Source organism: Amphiura filiformis, chromosome 8 (assembly GCF_039555335.1).
Source record: "Amphiura filiformis chromosome 8, Afil_fr2py, whole genome shotgun sequence".
NCBI lineage: Eukaryota > Metazoa > Echinodermata > Ophiuroidea > Amphilepidida > Amphiuridae > Amphiura > Amphiura filiformis.
The window spans coordinates 37415818-37439216 of record NC_092635.1 but is presented as its reverse complement, the minus strand read 5'-3'; the positions used below and the strand labels follow the sequence as shown (position 1 = coordinate 37439216).

The window sequence follows — 23399 nt, the reverse complement described above, 5'->3', positions numbered from 1 at the left end:
CGGCCGGTGAATGAATGTGTAGTAGGCAATGTAGGGGTTCCGAGTTCCTATGTATAGAATTTGAGCAAAATCAGTCATACATAGACGAGTTGGAAGAGAGCATCAAGTTCAAATTTTAAATCTGCCGATGTAAGTACTGCCTATTTCTCTTTTGGGGGGCTTTTTGTGTCAAAAAAGGGTTATAAAATTGACTTTTTGTACATGACGGCTGACGCTGGAGATCATGTGCAAACGGCATGCAAACCTTCCGAATTCGGAAACTTAGTACGTCCATGCATGGTTGAGTATACATGTACATGATAATATGATATGTAGGGCCTACTATCTGTTTGGTTTATGCTGTGCATACCCATATGCCTGGTCCTGGAATGGAAGTAGAATTGCTCATGAAGGCCAAGTAGTAAAAAACAAAAACAATTAGGGGCTGTGCTGTGTAATAATTAATTTTACCGGGCGTCCGGGGGAAAATTTTTCCTAACGGCTCGCCAAAAATTGCTTGCCCCCCCTCTTGGCCCGCCAGAAATTGCTTGCCCCCCCCCCCCCCCCCAATGCATGGCCCGCCAAAAAATTTCTGGGATCCCAATTTGCAAACTTGCAGGAAAATTTGCATTAAGCATAAATTTCCGTACGGATTTCCTAAGGCTAAGCCTTTTTAGAGTGTTTTATAAGGCACCCAAGAATTTGTTCGAGAAACACTAGCAACGAATTTGCTCACGGATGCCCTCACATTTGTGGCCAGTGTCCTTTTGTATCTAACTTGGGGGGGTGGGGAACATATAAAAATATGTAAGACCACATTTATATTATCAAAGATTTGCGTTAGAGAATATGCTCGAACAACCAAGAATGTGTGCCAGAAATTGCTTGACCCCCCCCCTTCGGCTCACCAAACATTTTGTGCCCTCCCACCAATTTTATCCTCCCCCAGGCCAGGGCTCATAATTATTGCACAGCCCCTAAAGTAAATTGACAGTTAGCAGTCAAGTTAGCTCAATCGATAAGGCGTTTGACTATGGTGGGAGAGCTTGCTGGTTCTAATCCTGGCGGTGCCTAGTACGCTCTCGTGGTAAAATTGAGTTAAAGCTTGAAATTCCCCTAGACAAGGAACTCACTGCTAATAAACTCAGGGAGCTGATCCTGGTTGCGAAGGTTATTTGTGGAATGTCTAGGGTGTGCACTCTTGAAGCAGCAAAGTCCCTGAATTGTTGCAGGGCCGTAGTGGTCAGCGACAACTTGTAAAGTGTGCTGAGGCTTGTGGATCAACGTCTAGGCGTTGTGCATGTGTGTAGCGCACTATAAATCACTGCGCTTAAAAAAAAATTATTATACTGTCCAGACGGTACAGAATTTGGTCAGGGGGCAATGGCACAGACGGGGGTAGTAGAGGTAAAAATGGATACTGGCCAGAGTTCTAGGGCTAGGTATCTAGCTCGAGCTCGATATACTCAAAATGAAAATGCAGGTTTACATTTTACTCCCGGGGGAGGCACTCCCTATCTGAAATGGCAGGGATGTGCCTCGGCCATGTTAAAAATATGGGGTCATTCAGTACACAACCTGAAATAAAAATGGGGTCATTCGGTATGAAACTTTGAAAAAAGCATGGTCATTGGGGTAACAAAAAGTAAAATGGGAGTCATTGAGTACAGGATTGCCAAAAGAGTATTATTAAGTAGGCCTACACAAAAATATGTGCCAAACTGCGTAAAAACAACTTGGCCACCTTGGAAATGTGAAAAATCTCATTATTTCTGGAGGAGAACACAAATACCACCTAAATTTGGGAATTAAAAGGGGGTCATTGGGTATAGCAGGAAATAGAAAAAGGGGGTCATTGAGTAGGCCCTACATGAATTTTTTTAAAGGGGGCCATTGGGTAATAGGTAGGACCATAACACAAAAAAGGGGGTCATTGGGTACAAGCCGATTTGAAAAATGGGGTATATCCCGAGGCACATGATGCATATCTGTCATGGAAGTGCCCCCCCCCCCGGATTTTACTATCTTAAGTCGGACTTAATACTGGTAATAACTCCGACTGTGTGATTCCAACCCTAAACAACAACCCGGGACACCAACCTCCATTGAGTGAAAAAATGAACCCTTATCACTGACTTCGGAGCAAAATCAGAACCATTTTCACTGATCAACTCAAAATATACACCTTTTAGTTTTCACTGATCCAATAAAGTAGGCCTAACACTCGGGCTCCCGTACAGGCTTTAATATTTTTTGCTGTACCAGTTGGAAAACTGCTTCAGACAAAACATGAAAATCACTACCGTTAATGCTGACTTGTAGGCCTAAGTGGCTAAATGGTTAAAGTAGGCCTACTAAATGGCTACCCTTTTTTGCAAAGAAACTTGCGCAGGTTGTGCCACAGGCTGAAAACCCTTTTGCGGATTAACTGCTCGAGGATGACTTCAAGTTTGATTTGAGTGCCCCTCACCTGGGTATAAAATCTCCTTTCCCAAGCAAGTTGGGGGCCTGGCCACTGGGGTGAGGTTGCGATGTGCAGGGTCCGCATTAAGCAATTTTATTTGTGTAGCAAAAATGTTCCCCAAATTTGGGAGCCAATTCTTATGAATGGAACAAAATTGCTACACATTCCCAAATTGTGTAGCAAATGAAGAAAATTGTGTAGCATTTTGCTACTGTTATGCACTTATTGCGGACACTGGCGATGTGATTAGTGCCCAAAAGTTTGATAGTAGGGTTGCAAAGCTCAGTTTCCATGTCCAGTGATCTGAAATTTTTATGAATATTTTTTTCCAAACTGCTATTATACAGGTGAATTAAGTTATCACAAGTTTGCTTGGCAGATATGAATAGAGAATATCGTAAGTATAATCATTTCAACATGTTTGGGATAAATACACATATATTTAAAAAAAGTTTGTGGGATTGGATTTGGGACAATTATAAGTACCATCTGCACAACCCAGAATTATATCGGTTCATGCCAGTGGCATACAGCCAGTTGCAGTAACCTCACTACACCATTGGTTCATGCTGTATTCTTAAATATCTTTTTCTTCTGTTTCCCCCAGTAAAAACCCAAAAATATGACAATTTTTGCTGCAATTCACTTTGTCCTGTAAAAATCTGGCGCTGCCACCGTTACAACAGTATTGTCCAGGGTCCGCATTAAGCAATTTTATTTGTGTAGCAAAAATGCTCACCAAAAAGACACCAAATGCTTAATAAGACACCATTGCTTATATGGTACAAAATTGCTACACATTCAAAAATTGTGTAGCAAATGATGAAAGATGTGTAGCATTTTGCTACTGCTACACACTTATTGCAGACACTGGTATTGTCATAGTCCTGTTCTCTTGAATTGGAAATCTTGTTGTTTAGGCCTACACAAGACAAACATAATACAAACTCATTTTATTAAAACAATGAAGCTTGATTGGATGTAGATCAGTGTACATTTTCCTGTTGGGGAATTAAAACTACCAACAAGTTACAATGCAAGTTAGTTGTTTTTTTTTTAAACAGGTGACCAACTCATCAGAAGGTATCATCAACAAGGATACACAGCTAAGGAAATCCGATTAATGCTGGAGTCGGAACATGATTACAAATTGAGGTAAGTAATATTACTGATTTGTTTTAATTAACCATAACAACAAAAAATCCTACAAGGGAAAAACCAATGGCATCCCATGTGATGCTGTGATGCAATCACCATAACTGATTTTCAGTGATCGTGTGCTCACGCTATGGCTCCCAAAGTCAATTCACAGAGGTACCAAGTGACCTAGTTTGTTCATGTTCTCTCCTTTTTAGATCATCTGATAGAAAAGACCATTTGGTCTCATATGAACAGTTCAAATCAAATTGCAAGCAAACTTTAGGCCACAGTTTACACTATAATAAAAGACAAAGATTAAAGAGAATTTATCGCGTCTGACATCATCTGTCAATCAAACTCGAGCACGATTTGTTTACAAGTGTCGTGATGATGACTTGCTGAACGCGGATTTATAACCGGGCGCCTTATTGTCAATTTTGCACCTTTCGACATGCAAACCATCTCAAAAGTTAGGTCTTTATAGTAGGGAACTTTCTTAACCGAAGACACCATGGCCACAATGCCTAGAAAAGCTGCTTTTTGCCTTGTAAAAGTACGTAATTTTTTCGCCATTTGCTGCTATTCCTTTTCTCCGATCAGCACCAGATAGATCGGTCTTCCTTTTACGCTTATTAACCTATGTAAACCAATCAAGGATCGTAATTGACAGTGACATCAGACGCGATAAATTCTTTTTATCTCTGTCTTTAATTATATTGAATCCTTTGTTGGTGTTCAAGGTCATACAAAGGTCAACTTAGGTCATATAAGGTCAACTTGTAAATAACATAACTTAAGACTATGGGTTAAAATGTAAATCTATGAACAGTTTAAAACCTATTTCAACAATTATTATGCTTTGATGAATTCAAGTAACAGTATGTGAAAATAACAGTTGTGAAAATGTTGGAACCAAACAGAAATTGTAAAACTCAATTTATGCTATTTAACACCATACTTTTTGAGTTGAAGTTTATATCAAACTTGGACCTTAGCTACACTATATGTGGATTGTCTCGGATGTTGTGTGCTTCTAAGCAGCGAAGTCCCTGCAGTGGACAGCAACAACCTGTAAACTGTTCAGAGGCTTGTGGATCAATGTCTATTCAGGTAACAGGCATTATACCTGTGCGTAATGCACTCTAAATCATTGCGCTTCATGTAATAGTGGTGTTCAAGGTCAGACGTCATCTGAAGTCAGCATATAAAATAGGCTGAAAATGAAAAAAAATAAAATAAAACAAGCAGTTGTCTCATATCGTTGGGGACTTACTTCACTTTTTTGTGCTTTATATTCTGTGTATCGATTGTTTTTAGGGTATTGTGATATCTACACATTTTACTCACGAAACGAGGAATTTTCTGAGGTTCCAAGTAGAGTTTTATTTTTAAGTTCTATCACAATACTAAAAAAAAGTAACTGATTCAACCATTCATAATCTTTTGTTAGATTCAGATTCAGATAATTTACCTTGTCTCGCAGTGACTTTCACAGACATTTGCCTTTAGGCCTGCCTTATTTGCAACAATGATTAAAGGTGGGTAACCTGATTGACAGCCTCATCCACCCACTTTACCCCTTCAAAATGCAGATTTTGGTATCAGGCAAAAACTCATGTTTTTCTCATTAACATATTGAAATTAGGCATTCCAAATCCGTATATTTCCAAAGAAATCATCCACAAACTTTTTAATTAGTCCGAACTGTGGGTATACCGCGTTTGAGACTGATTCGACAGATTTTGATGATATCTTCGGAAATACACCGATTTGGAACTCATAATTTCAGAGAAAAATAGGATCGCATATATTTGATGCTGTATAAATCTCAGTAATTCTATAAGGAATTAGTTGCAATTACAAACAATATCATGCAGTGGCGTATATTTCTTTTTGACACAGGGGGTGGTGTTGGAAAAAATTTCATTTTTGGAGAGAGATTAAGTTTATTGAACAAATGCACGCAAAGCGCATGAAAAAATTTGGCATTTTGAAGCTAAGCTGATGAAATAAGGTGCAAAAGTGATAAATTGGCGCGTAGTGCGGAATATTATTCAATTTAAGGGTTTAAATGGCCAAATATAAGATTAATTTGGTCAGAAACCCATATACAGGTCTCAACATTGGAGGGATGATTGTATGGACCACCCCCATGGAAAAATATGGGGGGTTATCCCCCATCCCCCTCGGGATCTACACCTATGATTTCATGTTCTTTTTGCATGAATGCTTGAAAGGGATATCATTTTATATTATATGTCAATTGTAAAGAATTCCATTTTCCAAATATATCAGGTCACCACCCTTTAACACTATAATATATGTTTCCGAAGATTTTAATTGTAATCAATCTATTTCAGCTTATCTCACCTGAAAAGACTTATCAGTCAATTGGGATTAAGGAGACATATGCAAGCAGCAGACATAGGAGGTGTGATAGATAAAATCCAGGTATTTAAGATTTAATGTTCATCACAGTATATCACTACTTGAGTGGGGGTGAGTGTGAGAGTAATTTTTACTCTGGTCAAAAAATGTGTCAATAACATCTAATAGGTTATATAAGTTTTAATGATGTTTTATATGCAAAGGCAACAACAACATTTTTGTCTCGCCTAAACTATGTTCAGGATGGGACTTACTGTAGTAATCATTATTTCTGTCTGTCTGTGTGTGGGGGTGTATCCGTGTGGGTGTGTGTGTACTTTTGTCCGGAGCTATATCTGGGGATCGGTAAGACCTACGGGGACGCTACTTGGTGGGAGGAAGGATATATCCAAGTGTGCTATGTGACCGTATGTTTTTACGGTGAAAAATATGCAAATCAGCATAGCTAATAAATTTGCATAATTTATGCGAAAATCAGCGTAAATTGATAGGTCCGTCAGGCGTATCGGAGCGAAACCTGGTGGCAGGAACGATACATATGCTGATCACCTGTTTAGTTTTTTGGTGGAAAGTATTCGCACTTAGGTGTTAATTTGCATAATTTATGCGCAACGCTTCTACAAATATGGTGAAAATGTGAAGATATCCACCTTGTGGAGCTGTGTCTGGGGATCCGTAAAATCATTAACATTTTTAAATTTAAACAATATCTGGTACCTAGGACAGTTTTCTACTTAAGAATGCTCTAAACCAGTTCCATTTGACCTTACTGATTATGGAATTGATGACTTTTTCATAATTGCAGGAAGAATTAGCTGGCAGTGGACAATGCTTGGGATACCGTGCCATGTGGCATCGGCTGAAAACAACACATCAACTGAGAGTAGATAAGTATGTCAATGATAGATCAGATTGTTCCATTATGTGACATCCCAATAACATGAATAATCAATAAAGTCAGTTAAAATGGTTTGTGGGATTTATTTCAAATGTCCAGCACATTTATTCAGCTGGAGCAGGAACAAATACTATAAGAGGTTGGTGTATTATGCTTAAAGATTTATTTATTTATTTATTTATTTTAAAGACATATTGTAACATTTGCTGAGGAGGATGAACTCACTATTTTAAAAAATTCTGGTTTTGCATGATTGTAATGTGCTTTGTGTAATGTAACATACACTGCAAATGTCAACACTTTAAGGTGATGTGGCTGTGTTAAAAGCCAAGATTTTGAACAGGAAACAATATTTAATGACTACGATGAAAAAATTTTGTCGAACGCCATGTGATATTCATAACATAGTACATGTATGTGCATTGTGTGCTGGATGGTATACACACATCAAAGAATCGTGCACTAGCACCACCAATGGAGTGACACGCATCAGTGACATCAGCCCTGGCAGTAGATCCAATTTTCTTTGCTTTACAACAGTTTCTACTTTTATGAAAATGTTATAATATGGCTTTAATACATCATTCATGAATTAAACTTGACATTGAACTACATTCACTGCCATAAAAGCAAGTTTTAAACAATAATATTGTGCGGCTTGTTAGAACAAGAAGGACAATAACCTCATATTTTTGATGTAGTACCCTTAACAGTATTTTTATGCCTCCACCGCGAGGCATACTGTTTTTGCAATGTCAGTGCTTCCGTCCATCTGTGCTTCCGTCCGGATGCTGTATCTCGGGCATGGATGGGCGGATTGACTTCAGATTTTCAGGATAGGTGGGTCATGGTCAGAAATTTGGCAATTTTTTTTTTTTTTTGGGTGAGGTTCAAGGTCATATACTGAGGTTAAAGGTCATTTGAGGTCAGGGGCCCATTTTACTTATTTACCTCTCGGAGACTATAGGGTCGCACGTTCCTCAAACTTGGTCGATGGGTGCATCTTGACCCCAGGCAGAACAAATTTGTATTGGTTAGTGGGTCAATGTCACCCGAGGTCATGCAAGGGTCATTTGAGGTCAAATTAGCAAAAACTGTCATATGGCCATGAAACTTGGTAGGTACAGTCAACATTTAGAGCAACATTTTTGGAAGGTCATTTTGGGGTCATCTAGGGTCAAATTAGTAAAACAGTTGTATTGGCATGAAATTTGGTGGGTACAGTCAACATTTAGAGCAGCCAAATTTTTGGACGGTCATTTCAGGGTCATCGAAGGTCATCCAGGGGTCATCTGAGGTCAAATTAGTAAAAACTGTTGGATGGGCATGAAACTTGGTGGGTTTTACAGTCAATTAGAGCCTAATTTTTGGAAGGTCATTTTGGGGTCACAAGGGGTCATCTGAGTTCAAATAAGTAAAAACTATCATATGGGCATGAAACTTGGTGAATACAGTCAACATTTAGAGCCACATTTTTGGGAGGTCATCTGGCATCACTGTCATTGGAAAGTTGTTTTGGGGTCATTCAGGTGTCATCTAAGGTCAAATTCAGTCTCCTCTTTTAGGCTTGAAGCTTTGTATCAACTTGTAAGTGCCACATCGCTCCCTTGGTGGAGGCATCACGGTCGATGCTGTGCGTCGAAAACCGCGACATCCGAGAACCGCGGTCCATCTAGTACGATTTGGATGTGAAAATCCAAAATGAATCTGTGTAATTTGAATCCTGGCACTTGGTAATACTTGATTGTATTGTACATTATTCTATCTACACTAGCTTGTAAGACACATTCAGCTTATATTGAAAGGGATTTTTAAATCCCTACCAGATGAAAATATGTAAGTGGCATGCTAAGAAGATCGGGGTAGTTAGCCAAGGTCGAAAACAGAATCATAATGAAATTTATTGGATCCCAGATTAACCATGAAACATCATTTATTTATGTAATTTTAATCTATGTATTGCATTGGCAGGGAAACAGTTAGATTCTGTCTCACATTACTTGATCCACAAGGGGTAGAAAGCAGGCGACGGCACAGACTACGGCGCAGAGTGTATGAATCACGTGGCCCCCTATATTGTGTTCATGTTGATGGCTATGATAAGGTAAACAAGATTTCGATTAATAATGTAGTGAATTCATGTAAATGATTTGTTAAGAAACTTACAGTGACTGGTGGCTCTATGAGTATTGTTGTCTGTCCAAATAACTTAGACACCCGGTTTTTAGGATATATTTCGAAAAGTTTTCACTCTGGCAAAAAGTCACAGTCAGACCTAACAGAAATTATTAGTAAAGCGATAAAAAAATATTCTTCCTTGTCTACTTTTATTCAATTTTGACCAATTTACAGCAGATATCTGGGTCCAGCCGAATATTCCTAATGATTTGAAACTTTTGATGGTATAATCTATTTACAGTAAGGGGTGTTTGAACATTGTAATCATGCATATTGATCAGTGATTCCACCCTTTTTTCTTTGATCCTTTTACTAATTCACAATAATGGTGGTCTACTCAAATGCATTCAATAAAAGCATGTTTGCAATCTACTGCGAGAGGTCGTCACACGCATAACAAATACACTACGATCAAATAGGCTGATGACAATATTTGATTGAATGGACTACACTGTGCCATGATTTCGGTGATGGACACCGGTTCAAATCCTGTGTTTGGAGCCAATCAATAATTTCATGCACAACCTCTATAACTCAAAAGATGTCACAGTTAGTGCATTATAACAAATGATAGGGCAAGTTACTATGCGTCTGGAGTGTATTGTGAATTATACTCCTCACCAATAACATCATAACATTCATATGGCATACAATTTGTATTTTCTTAGAACTGTGCCAAGCCAAGAGCATGCACAGAAGAAGATTCAAATACCGCGCCGAATTGTTGTAATTGGTTGAGGGACAGCTGGGATCACTGAGTTAATACACTAAGAATAAATATATGCCAATTAGAAACACTGTCTGCATTCTATCATGCTCCGGATCAACGGCGGATACAGGAGGGCCACGCTTAAAGTGTTTTAGCTTAACTTAAAAAATGGAAATTATCGTTAAATTCACTTGTAAAGTTTTGCTTTAATTGGCTAAAATTATTCAGGTTTTGTTACTGTGTGCATCAATAAAGTCCAAACTTACTCTCGCGTACATTTGTATAAACATGCACCAGTCGCCCATTGCACAATGCGCATTGCGCAAGTAGCATTTTAGTGCTGCGCCCAACTGCAAGCATATCTATACACAATGTTATGGGCCATAATTGTTTTCGCTAATTATAAGCCCGACAAACTCACATCAATGGGTTCAAGTAACGTTTAACAATTCAGAAAGTTGTGATAACATTGCAGGAGCAATTCCTTAAATAAAAGCAGAAAGCCATGTGCAAAAACCCAAAATTGGTGCTATTGTGCTATTGACTGGTTAAAACAGATCTGTGAAAGATTAGGATGACAAATATGACATGTGATTTTGAGGTCTTTCTGCTTTGACATTAATGCATTGTTCACACTATGAAATCCAGATGTTAAAGAAATGTTCTATATGAAGTATTTTTCGTACTAAATGTCTACACTCACTTAAAAAGAGGTGCCAGTGTACAGGGGATCACAGTTTACATGTTTCTTTTAATATGTGTGTTATATTGGGGAAATGAGGAGTGTTCGGTGTTCATCTGTAAATATGATAGTAGCAATCTCTTATCATCCACAGTTGAAACCATTCGGATTTGCCATACATGGAGCAATCTGTGGGTAAGTGTCTTTTGGTGTAAGTGGATCTGCTTGATGCAATTAACAGACCTGCCAACTGTCCCTCATTTGGGGTTTACCAAAGTGAAAATGAGGGACAGTCCTGTTTTCTGAAAATTTCAGTGATGGCAAATTTAAATGTACATGTAAGAACAGCAGAAAATGTCTCTTTAAAATCTGCTATAGCATTCTCTTTAGTCTATTGTGATAAATTCAGACCTGCAAAACCTTCTCTGAGATCTGAAAGTATTGCACACCTCAAGTCTTTGAATTTGCTGGTTTGTGTACATGTACAAGGTTTTGGTCTCAATGTCCCTCATTCTGACTTCGGTAGGTTGGCAGGTCTGAATCAAAGCATGGGAAATATATTCTCAGAGAAAACGAGTAAGCATTAGTACAGTTTTGAAATTTGGTTTATACTTTTAATTACTAATAACATTAAAGCACTAGCTGTCTGAACTAGAATGATATCCATGAATTTCGCTTTAAGATATAATTGCATAACATACCAAATAAATGTGCCTTTTTTGGCTCCTGATGTTGACTGCGAACAAGTGTTGCATAGGGGAATGAACAAAAAGCTTGTCGAATTCATATAAGCAAAAGTTTTTTTTCGTTAGGAGGCTTACCCCATCCTCCCCTCATGAAATGTAAGTGAAATGTTACAGATATCAATCCGAAAGAACAAGTTACAGATATCAATCCGAAAGAACAAATGTAAGGTTGTGTGTCCTGAACTCGCCACCCAAAAGTCAACTCAAATAAAATGATGATATCTCTGCCAAGCAAGAAATTATTGTCATGCTTGTGGTCTCATTTTATTGCTAAATAAAATGCACTTTCAACCCTGTAAAAAGAAGTTCGTTAGCCTTTTTAATACTGACACGGCGCTTCATAGAATTCATCTAAACACAGTGTGCCTGCTGCTCACCCGTAAGATTTCAGGAATTTCCCGAGCCCATGCTTATACTTACCCGTAAGGTACGGGGCCTCTCAAGAACAAGGTGTGGCCCAACTTCTCTCAAAGAAGTTAACCCAAATTAATTCCTTGTGAGATACGGGGCCCTCCGGGAATTTGTAGTGTAGCCTAATTTCGCTCTCGCAGAGAAGTTAACCCAAATTGATTCCTTGTAAGGTACATAAATGAATGAAATGAAGAAATGAATGATTGCATTAATAAATGAATAAAACATGAATGACCATGGTGCCCTCCATGAAATTTCCCGCAAACCCCTTTTGCCCATACACAAGTGTGGCCCAATTCCTCAGAGGGAAGATAACCAGAATTAAATCCTTGAAAGAGACATAAATGAATGAAAGAAATGCCTACATGACTGAACGTATGAATATGGGACACACGAATTTAAGCGAGTCGTTTTGTACACACACTTGTGGGCCAACATCTCGCAGAGAAGTTTACCCAAATTCATTCCTTATAAGCTACGGGGCCCCCAGGAAATTTGTTCAACCCTTTTGCACACACACAAGTGTGGCCCAACGTATATTTTTAAAGAGAAGTTAATCCGAATTAATTCCTCGTAAGATATGGGGCCCTCCATGGAATTTCCCGGCCCTGTTGCATACACGAAAGTGTGGTCCAACCTCTCTCTTCGCAGAGAAGTTAGCCCAAATTAATTTATTGTAACTAACGGGACCTCCAAGAAATTTCAAACATGCTCAAAGTGTGGCCCAACTTCTTAAGAAGAAGTTAACAGCAGTATTAACCGGCAAGCTACAAAGCCCCTTTTCAGAGATTTCCTGAACCCTTAGATCTGTGTACCCAAATGAGGACTCACTACCATTAAAAATGCATATTTCAATATACTTTTGGTATATGGAACCTCAATATCCCGTACAATATGGGGGCCTTCCCAGCTGACTACTGCTCCCCGATAAAATTGAATACTGGAATATGAAAAACAAATTTGGGTGTGGTGGGTGGGAAAATTTCTCCATTACCAAATTTCAGAAACCTTCTACTCCTTTCATGAAAGATATGCCCTATCCTGGAAAAACTGGGTGGCACCAGAATGTCATTGACCACCGCAAACAATAGACTCTAACCTCATTGGGCTTGCATAAAGCTGTAGCAAGGCAACCAATCAATTAATCATTGTATTGATTGTTCAAGCACTGGCTTGGCCACAAGGCTATTTCATCAGGTGGTAAATCTGTTTATTGTATACATACAATAAACTTAATTACTTTTTCAATGTTTTCACCTTTCAGATTTTCAAGGAAAATATTGTGGCTCCGTGTTGGACGGTCGAACAACAATCCCAAAGTCGTGGGATCCTACTATTTGGATTGCTTGAATGAAATCGATGGTATGACATTATGTTTGTAATAATAAACACAGCACAAGAAATAAGCCCCCCTTTCAACATTTCGTCATAACATTGTAAGGCTTCGTTTTTCACCATTAAAACAAACTTGAATTAATTTTATGACTGTTTGCTAAGTGTTGTGTAAAAATGAAAGATGTCCATGACTTCAGGGCTGAATGAGCCCAAATTGAAGACAAAAAACTGTCATTTTCAAAAGTCACAAAGTATAGGCCTATGCTTGTCACAAACGTTGATTCATGGCTTTTTACTGATGGAAATACCCACTGGTTGAGTGCAGTTTAAAATCCTCACCAAGTGAACCTTAAAATCTTCACCAAGTGAACCTTTACTGTGTATCGATTTTTGATCATTCAGCCCTTTCTTGGTGCAGAGCCCAGAACAGTGAGTTGTAAGATGGCCAGTCCCATTCCGTTTACCAATACACCTTTTTTTACAATGTTATGACAACATTTTGAGAGGGGGATTTATTTCTTTTGATGTGTTTATACTGCAATATACGTTAAGCACTGAAAGTTCCTATTAATTTGATTGCATAGGTGACTTGGGAAAGTTGTAAACTAATGCTGTAACAGATTTTGACGTTGTAGTAACTTCAGCTTCAACAACACATTTGACATTAAAAGATAAAGGGTCAAAAGTGATGTAGGTTTATGCATTGTACAAGTAAAGATGTACTTGTGAATTTTTGCTTGGATATATTATCATGCACCATGCAATTTACTACCTATTTGTTTGGTAGTAGCATGTAAACTGTACGATGTCCGAATAAAAGTGCAAGAAAACATGCAATAGATTTACAATACTTGTGATCAACTGATGAGTCAATATTTATTATTATTAATATTACTATTATTTATTATCTATAATAAATTACTGAGTTTGGCTTAATTGGTAAGGCTAAAACTTCTATGTTTTACATTATTTCGAAAACGGATTTTTGCGCTATGTAGATTAAAGTTGTCCGCACCCCAATAAAACGTCCAATTTTGTTTTTGTTTACCTTAAGGGTGTCAAATTATGTTAATTAGTTTCAAAGGCAGGGCAAAGGCAGTGGCAGCGCACCTGCATTCTAAAACCTTTCACGCCAACACAATACACTAATGTTGACATAGCCTGAATTAGGCCTTCTATCCTGTCATCGGTGTGAGGATATTATGCCTATAGTCTCAACTATTACATGACACAGAAGCAACTATTACATGACACAGTAGAAACTCAATTAACATCTATTGTTTATTCAACTAATTGATCAACATTAGCATGTATTCTGTGTTTTTATGGAGAACCTATAGTTACAGTGAAACTTTTGAAGGACAAATTACTTCTAAGTTCTAAATGATCATCTCCTCTCATACCATTAATCACATTAAATAAAACATTTACATGTACACAAAATGTACAAAATTTACCAACCGCGAAAGACGGGTGACCTCTAGTTATTATAATTATTATTATTACTATATAAAAATTATTTAATTTGTGTACATCGTGGAACATACTCTGCGCGTGGCCGTGCCTAGTACGCTGTTGTATACAGATTATCTCGCAGATATGGCCAAAATGGACAAAAGTGTCTTTTTTTGATATACCATGTCACATATTTCACTCTTTAGGTGTACCAAGGAAAATACGATTTGACAGGGGTACGGAGAATGGAGTCATTGAAGACATCCAGAAGTCACTTAGGTAAGCTCCAGTGTTATAAAGGAAACCAAGGGTATTTTGCAATTTTGTATTTATTTCTTCAATTCATAAGGGTTCTAATAAATAAATAAATAAATTTCGGTGTTTTATATAATAACAAAAGCACCAGGTTTAGGCACCAGATTAATATCAAAAGCATTAAATAACACAAAAGGAGGCCTGCTGTGCTGACAGGGAGCACTGGATAGCACAGGAAAGCACTGTAGTAGTTGAAAGGTGTAGTGCCCTCTACTCCTTGAACACCTATAAACATACCCTTATGACTATCAATTTATCATAATTATTATACGGTGTACAGTTCTACTTTACTTTTTAAGTGCTTTTTGGCAGCCCCCAGAAACGGACCAGCTCAGATCGCACGCCAAATAAGTTTGCAGTTCAGAAATTGCATTTTTTTTCTCAGCCTTGAAACCAATAGGCAGAGCTGGGAATTGAACGCGGGACCTCCATTTTATAAAAGTGCCTTACCACTAAGCCAACTGACAATTAGCTGTGAGAAGTCTGATAGTAATCCTTGATATTGCTGAATAGAATAAATTAATACTGATAGGCCTATTTATCTAATGTACGATGCTATACAAAATTAATAGACGTTCCATTGGACCTATAAACCAGGAATATGATGTGAAATTACTATCAATCGATCAATCAAGTTATCAACAATCAATAATAAACCGATGAATCATGGAATAGTACTAATTACTTACTAATCTACCAAATAAATAAATAAATAAAATAAATAAAATAAAATAAAATAAAATAAAATAAAATAAAATAAAATAAAATAAAATTAAATTAAATTAAATTAAATTAAATTAAATTAAATTAAATTAAATTAAATTAAATTAAATTAAATTAATAAATACATAATGCAGTTAGTTCGAAAATTCCAAACATTCTATTATAATTTTCTGCTATGCACGCAAAGGACCTGTGCCTAATCAATAATGGGTCTTTCACAGTGGCGGCGCCAGGAATATTTTGTGGGGGGGATTAGGGGGGGGCAAAGTAAATGTCAAGGGGGGAGCAAAATCAACAAATTTGGAGCAAAATTACCGCAAAAAGTGGAAATTTTCGTAATTTTGGGTTTTTTCTGGGGGCCATCAGGGGGGCAAGAGTTCTGACTGGGGGGCTTTTACGGCCAAGTGACTACCTGCCGCTGTGATTTGGGGTAACTCGTTGCTTCCCCTCTCCAGATACCTGTACTTTAAGTTCGCCCACACCCCACGCCTTAATATTGTTGATGTTAACTTTATATCTATATACATAATACATTCTAGGTGGAATCATGCTGACAGGGCAGCTGGACCTGACAGTGTTCAAATAGGTGCATCAACTTCAAATCAGGTGAGGTACAATTTTATGAAAATACCATAAACATTTGTCTTGATTGCCAAATTTAGTTCGGGACTTTCTGATAATACTTTATACCTAATACCAAGGGGGTGACACTAAATTCACGGTTGTTCTATTAGCAACGCAAAATCTATGAAAAATTCAGCTGGTTTACTAGCTAGAAAGTGAGGCCAGTTATCGATCCGTTATAGCTCGTTATGAATAATTCATGTTAGACCCCTTGGATCATGTTAATTGAGTTTGGCAAATAACAACGTTGTTAGTTTTGCGAACTTTGCCTGTTCAATGAGAGTATAGCGCCTTCAATACATCTGGGCGCAAAACAGGTAAAACGATCCAGTTTAATGAAATGGCGGACGGGTATTCCCATCAGGCACCAGTTATATGTTTTTCAAAGAAAGTCTACTAATTTGATATGAAATGACATTTTGCAATAGCAAAGTCAAAATTAGGACTTGCTGTCAATAATATGAAGGAAATATGTGACAGAGGCAAGGTGAGAAATACAAGTAGTATTTAAGTTATAATAACCTTTGATACCCGACCTGACCTTCCATCATGGCGCCTTATTCGTCTTTATGTATTTCTATTATGCTCTCAAGTAAAATAAAATACCAATCTGCTCTGAGCAGACAATGTTACTTGGCTCCCAGCATGAAGTATTGATTGTATACGGAAGTAAAGAAATGCACAGTGTATGTGCATGATGTGCAAGCATACTCCAAATATTTACGGTAAATCTGAATAGTGGTCACATGTTAACATATCATGTGTTCGGGAAATCACGTGGCAACATTTTAAGATTTCAGGCTTGTTTACTAGTTAATTGCCATTTGTACTCTTTATTATTTATCTTTGTTAATTAACATATATTTTAAATGCTGATAAATCGTGGTTGGCTACCCATGATATCTGTTAAATTCAATGTTTTATGAATATAATTCTACCACGCAGAGGGGGTCACGCAGCAGAATTTCATATCACCTGACTTAGCTACATTTCGAAGCTCTGCTCTTCAAATTCATGTAAATTTCAAAGTTTATACATTTAATATATTTAATATGATACTAATTTTTTGTCATAACCAACTGGTACACGAAATATACTAGCTTATTACCTATACAGAAAGGTGATTATCAGCCTTCACTCAGCAAATTGACATGCCCGGCATATGCAGCCATTCTCCGTCTGGATAACCTGACTGTCGCCCTCAATACGTCTGGGCGCAAATTTAAATAACAATACGCTATTTACATATCAATGTGGCCTCATGCTAATTAAAGCTGCCCCATCCAGGAGTTCATCTATGCTAATACCTTAACCCAAACAAGAACTAGACAGTGTTCATAGAACATGACCTAGCCGGGCATGCGGGTGCCGGAAATTACCTCTAAATGACCTTTGACCCCTTAACTTTGATCTTATGGGTCTTAAATATTTTGAACATGTTTCGAATGCCGTAAGCATCATTCCTGTTGAATTTGAGCTCAATTGGACCAATTTAAACATTTGACCTTTGATCCCTGACCTAAATATTTTTTTAATGTTTAGAATGCCGTAAGGGTCACACCTGTGCAAGTGGCATCAGTATACTATGTTACATGGAGCAGATATGAATTTTAAAAAATATTTAAATTTCAATCAGAAATAACCCCTGACCCCAATTCTGTGAACACGTATAGACACTGGATATAGCTGTTGCATATGTGCAAGTGACGTCATTGTGCTATGTAATTTATGGTAGAAGAGACATTTTGAAGGTATTTGGTTCTAAACCGGAAATTACCCCTTCATGACCTTCACATGCACCCTAACCTGTAAGTTACACCTCTGATTTCATGTTCCCTATTGCTACTAAACCTGATCCAAACCCCAAATCCCATATTTAACATTTTTCGGAGGAATGACTCATCAAACAACAGAATGTTTAATAATGCGGTTTTTAATGTGGTTTATGTATTTCATACTGTCAGAAGGAAATCAAAAGTGTTCTGCTTGTTGTCACTTACAGAGAATTGAACAGTGGTGGGGGACATTTAGGAAGGGAGGGATTCAATTTTGGATGGACTTGTTTAAAGATATGGAGGATGAGAATTTATATTCAAAAGGCGACGAACTACACAGGTATGTATGCTTTGATTTGATATATTTGTGCCAATTTAATGTTTTACATCATTTTCAGGTCAATGTCAACCATGTGTGATACATTGTCTATACTACATTAGAGGGTTTTTCAAATAACTCAAACTGATTTTAGTAGAAGTATTAGCCCCAACGCTACTAGACCATACAGGACAAATCAGAACAAAGCAGTGTCAAGTCCAAACATCCCACATGATCCTATTGTGCAGTCCTCTGAAACTACATAGGCACACAAAACCATTGACAGGGCAACCATCACAACGGGAACTTGTTATCCCCAGACAGTGGTTGGCACCTGAGGGGTACGTGGTTTTAAACTAGGGTGTAGAAAACAACTTTTCTCTTTATAGTGTAAGATTGCTCGTCTTGACATAAGAATCAAGAAATGGTATAGAAATTGTCTTCTAAACTGTTTACTTTACTTGTTATGTGCAATGGAAGTCAAAGATCAACAGTGGCCTATGGACACCCAATGGCCTTTGACCTTGTTTGCCCTCTATCTCAGTAGGTGAATGTCACAAGTTGCTTCTTCCAAACAATGAATTCATGATGTAAGCGTGTATTGTATACAAGTTCCAGGCTTGACAAAGTTTACTTGCTCACATATACGTACTTCCACTAACTTTTTGTTCATGTATACATACGCTGCTGCAAGTGTGGATTCATTAGCATGTTACATTCCAGCCAATACCAGGAAAGGAATGCCAGACATATTTCTTTACAAAAGGGGATCAATTTTTTTTCTATTGTTCCAGAGAGTGTTTGTGTTTTTGCTTCATGGGTATTCTTCAACAAGAATTAGATCAAGTGAAGGCAGAGTGGAACTGCCACAGGATGCAAAGAAGCCGTGGAGTTTGTCCTGCTGGAAAACCCAACATATTATTTGCATCACCAGAGGCTTATGGTATGTACAGGGGTTGTTTGATTTAAATCACGCCGATTTAAAATCGTGATTTAAATCACTTGATTTTTTTTTAATCACTGATTTAAATCAACTTTTTCCATTTTTTACCATTTTTGATAAATGTAAGTCAAAGCCATATTATAACATTTTCACACAAAATATATTAGCATTTCTTTGCCATAAAATGTTAGCTTTTACTGTCGGATATATCCCCTTTTAATTTCGAGCCAAACAACTACGGCAAAGCAAAGAAAATTGGAATTTACTACCAGCGCATATGTCGCCAATACGTACCACTCCTTCGGTCATGTTATGGTATGACCCTTTGTTGTGTAGATCACCGTCTCGCACGCCGTGTACGTACTGTGTGTTATGAACATCGTGTGTGCGTTCGACAGATAAATCCATCGTAATAATAAAGCGACGGTTCCACCGTTTTATTCAAAATCTCGGATTTTGACAAAACTACAGCACCTAGAGTCTTGATTTTTGCAGGGTATATTGGTTTAATAAAGTACAATATAATCGTGTAAAAAATTAATTTAAAAAAAAATCAGTGAGGGCGTCCTCCTCAGCAAATGTTATAATATGGCTTTAGTTTCTTGCTTAAATTGACTGTTTTACTTCATTCTTAATGCTTCTACAACTTTTGGATACAATTAAAATACCTCTATGATGTCACTTTATCCATTGCTACAAATTCATCTTCAAGGTGCAGAATTCAACATGTTTGTTTCCCATGATTTTACCATATTTTTTCTTGAAATTTTCACATGTGGAAACATGTTTTGATTTTTGGTTACCTGGTAGGATTGTGCATATGACTAGCATTCCACTGGTACTCTTTTGACTTTATCATGGGATATAGCAGTTCTTGGAATAAAAAAAAAATTGATTTAAATAAAAACAATCTGATTTAAATAAAAAAAATCGATTATTTTGATTGAATCAACCCTGGGTATGTACAACCTTTTGGATTACTTATAGAAAGATGTATTCATCATTTTGCACAACAAGCATAAAATAAAAGCAACTAAGAGACGTCACGGTTGATTAAGATGCCTCTAGCACGGGGAGATTAGATGAGACGTATTCGGGGTCAATATTTTAAAACTCATAGGGAGACCAATAAGTATTGGGTGAAAGCATCCAATTTTATCATTATTTTTTGGATCCAATATTTTCACACACTTGGATTCATCAAAATATTATTATGTTGGCATTAGGATTTAAATTGTTCACTTAAAATGTCACTTAATTTTTGCAAATTTGGCGCTCAAATTATCGAACATTTTTGTAAAGCAATTTTTGAGGATTATTGCAGAAAGCAACTTTTCCATAATGATTTATGGTAATCACTAAGACATTTTCTTTTTCCCCTTTATATGGTAGGAGCTGAGAGCTTCAAGTTTGATTTGCCAGCAGGGGTTATCCAAGCTATGGAAGTTTTTGTTCAACGGGAAGACCCAAGTGGGACACATGGAGTCTACCTAGATGCTTTCAATGACACAATAACAATTGAAGGATTGCAACTGCCAGAAAATGTTGATGAGGCACTTGAATTGTATGGGCGTTTATTAGCTGTTTTGAATTAGTTTGAGGGCTTCACACATTGATTGCGGTGTTCATCACACTTCAAGACATTGTATTTTGTAGGTGTTTTATCTCGGGTTATATGTGTGGGAAAAACTTATATCCTCTATGGTCTAAACTTGAGCTATGAGTATGAGCAATCTCATATCACACCACCCATGCCACGTAAACTTTCAGAAATACAACAGCTGCTATGATCGCGTTAAGCTTTACTATGTGCTTGTATGATGTCACAAGTAGTATTGCCAAGAATTCTGAGTTAACAGTTTTATTCACTAACAGTTGACTTCTTCAAAACAACAAGGTTCAAATAAAACTTTGTTTTGTGGTAGTTTAAACCACTCCCAAGTTATAAATTTGAGTAATGGAACAAATCCAGTTTGGATCACATGATAATATTCACATATGACAGCATTCAATGTTCAGCTGCCTTAAGGTATGAGCATTTGGACAGTATTTTTTGTGGAACATGAGGGCACTCAGAATTATACCTTTTAAATGTCAGGGGCTGGAACCCCCCAACATGTACTTTTCACCAAGTGTTATTACTGATGCTTATTGTAATTACATTCTCAGATCATCAACCTCTGGGAATTTGGTTATTCATAAGATGAATGATTAAAATATCTGAATTTAAAAGTTGCAGTTTACAGCGATCAACGGTTATAATGCCAGCACTGTAAACACGTAAAGCCCGCCATTATCTTCGCGCTTACTTCAAATCAATACAAATAACTGCAACTTTTAAATTAGGGTATTTTTCTTTCAAAACACTGCTGTATTGTCAATATTGGACAAATGGGGTATCAAAATGCACGTAAATAAATCATCCTTATTATGTTGAAATATTGTGAAAACAATTATTCGTTCTGAATCTATAGGCGTATTTATAACAGCCGAGTTACTTTTTGTGCAGAATTTAGTTATGGAACAAAGCAGGCATAATATTATCATCATATCCAATGTTTTCAAAAATGCTGATTATATTCAACTGATCCTTTAATTCTTGTGAGGAGTGTACTTGCACGGCAACCATGCCATGGCTATGAATCTGAAAAATTATGTCAATACATCACACACAAAAAAGAATATTGAATGTTGGAAATGTATTCAGCTAACTCATTGTTTGCAATTGTTTATTGTTGACAACCAACAGTACTACAGTAAAATACAAATAAGAAAAATAATTATATGCATGTATTAAGAAAATAAAATAAAATGTTCTGAAATTGTACAAACTGACAACATATGTTAATGGAGTTGTTTCTTTTGTGTGGAGCATCTATTGAAATTACTGTTTACAGTTTTCATTCAAATCTTAGAGCAACCAGGCACATGTATAATTAAAGACAGAGATAAAAAGAATTTATCGCGTCTGATGTCATTGTCAATTCCGATCCTTGATTGGTTTACACAGGTTCATAGCGCGTAAAAGAAAGACTGATCTATCTGGTGCTGATTGGAGAAAAGGAATAGCAGCAAATGTCGAAAAATTACGTACTTTCCAACTATAAAGACCCAACTTTTGAGATGGTTTGAAGGTGCAAAATTAACAATAAGGTGCCCGGTTATACCGCCGCGTTCAGCAAGTCATCATCACAACACTTGTAAACAAAGCGTGCTTGAATTTGATTGACAGATGACGTCAGACGCTATAAAATCTTTTTATCTGTCTTTCATTTAGCTTTCTTGAAACAATATTGTCTTCATGATACAGGCGCAATCAAATGCGGTGTATCTGTAGAGCACAGTCACATTGCTCTGCACGATGACGAAATTGATCACATGTGGACGATACTGTCTCCAGAAAGCCAAATGGACCACAGCTGTTATCACATTTGCCGTCATAGTGCAACGTCAAAATCGATTGTTGCCAGGTCACCTGGTTCTCGCTATCTGTGTTCAGGACCACGATCAAAATGATCACAATAAAAAGTAACAGGTATGCTGAAATCAAGGCCCCATGACATGCTTAATATAGTAAACTTAGTCAAAAAGAAAATAACCTATTAAACTATTACAATATTGATGAAGTAACAAGATACTGAACCCTTAGAGGCAAAATATACAATCTTTCGTGTGCCCCCTTCCATGTTACCTAATTACTTCCTTTGATAGATATTGTGTGAAGTAATAACAACTACACTATTGAATTACAAGGAAAGGCCATATTTTGACCGAAAACAACAAAATATACTAATTCGAGAATTATGGGGAACCTACATGATACAGCATACTGTAAAAGTGGACATTTTTGCGTAGTTATTTATTTTGCAGTGAGACCAATTCCTTTTCAATTCATCCTAAGCTTCCTTGCATTTCTGGTACCATGCTCGGAACAGGAAAATATATGTAGCACAAAAATGTCCACCTTTAGAGGAGGTATTGAAAAGCCATACAAGCGTATAGTCTGAAGAAACACATAAACATAAATACTTAACTAAAACTTATTTGAACCCTTTTTACTCGACTAAATATAGCATACATCTCATTTTATACAAACCATCACCATATGCTATTTAGGGTCAGGGTTATAACCCTTACCCTAACTTCAACCCTAACTCCTGACCTTAATTAGCATATGGTGATATTTTGTCTTAAATGAGACATCTACCCTAAATACATTAAATCTACACACCATCTATACTACATTTCCTTTCATGTTTGATGCTTTTATGCAGATGTGTCAAAGTGTGGTTGCTGCCAGGCAACATCTTCTGTA

General features: G+C 37.1%; 2 protein-coding genes across 8 annotated transcripts in view; both read left to right on the top strand.

The window, feature by feature from the left end:
* LOC140159000 (ras-GEF domain-containing family member 1B-like) overlaps window positions 1–23399 on the top strand; it is a 289431-nt gene that overhangs the window by 128141 nt on the left and 137891 nt on the right. The gene's annotated exons all lie outside the window — the stretch shown is intronic.
* Window positions 11–21952, top strand: LOC140159001 (uncharacterized). 3 transcript variants are annotated; one of them, XM_072182308.1, is made up of 13 exons: window positions 11–129; window positions 2791–2840; window positions 3508–3598; window positions 5944–6034; window positions 6777–6862; window positions 8841–8973; window positions 10593–10633; window positions 12860–12957; window positions 14592–14664; window positions 15963–16029; window positions 18050–18162; window positions 18936–19084; window positions 20477–21952. In XM_072182308.1, the coding sequence occupies exons 2-13, from the start codon at window positions 2825–2827 to the stop codon at window positions 20677–20679; spliced, it is 1161 nt and encodes a 386-aa protein (XP_072038409.1). In that variant the 5' UTR covers window positions 11–129; window positions 2791–2824; the 3' UTR covers window positions 20680–21952. The 3 variants fall into 3 exon arrangements, with proteins under 3 accessions (XP_072038409.1, XP_072038410.1, XP_072038411.1); XM_072182309.1 differs by lacking the exon at window positions 11–129 and having other exon boundaries at window positions 862–2840; XM_072182310.1 differs by lacking the exons at window positions 11–129; window positions 2791–2840; window positions 3508–3598 and adding an exon at window positions 4562–4693.

What these genes read in the sequence shown, in the direction of transcription:
- LOC140159001 (XM_072182308.1), top strand. An exon ending in GTGTGATAGATAAAATCCAG is followed by an intron (nt 6,035 to 6,776) that starts GTATTTAAGATT and finishes TCATAATTGCAG; the next exon opens with GAAGAATTAGCTGGCAGTGG. An exon ending in TGCATCACCAGAGGCTTATG is followed by an intron (nt 19,085 to 20,476) that starts GTATGTACAGGG and finishes TTTATATGGTAG; the next exon opens with GAGCTGAGAGCTTCAAGTTT.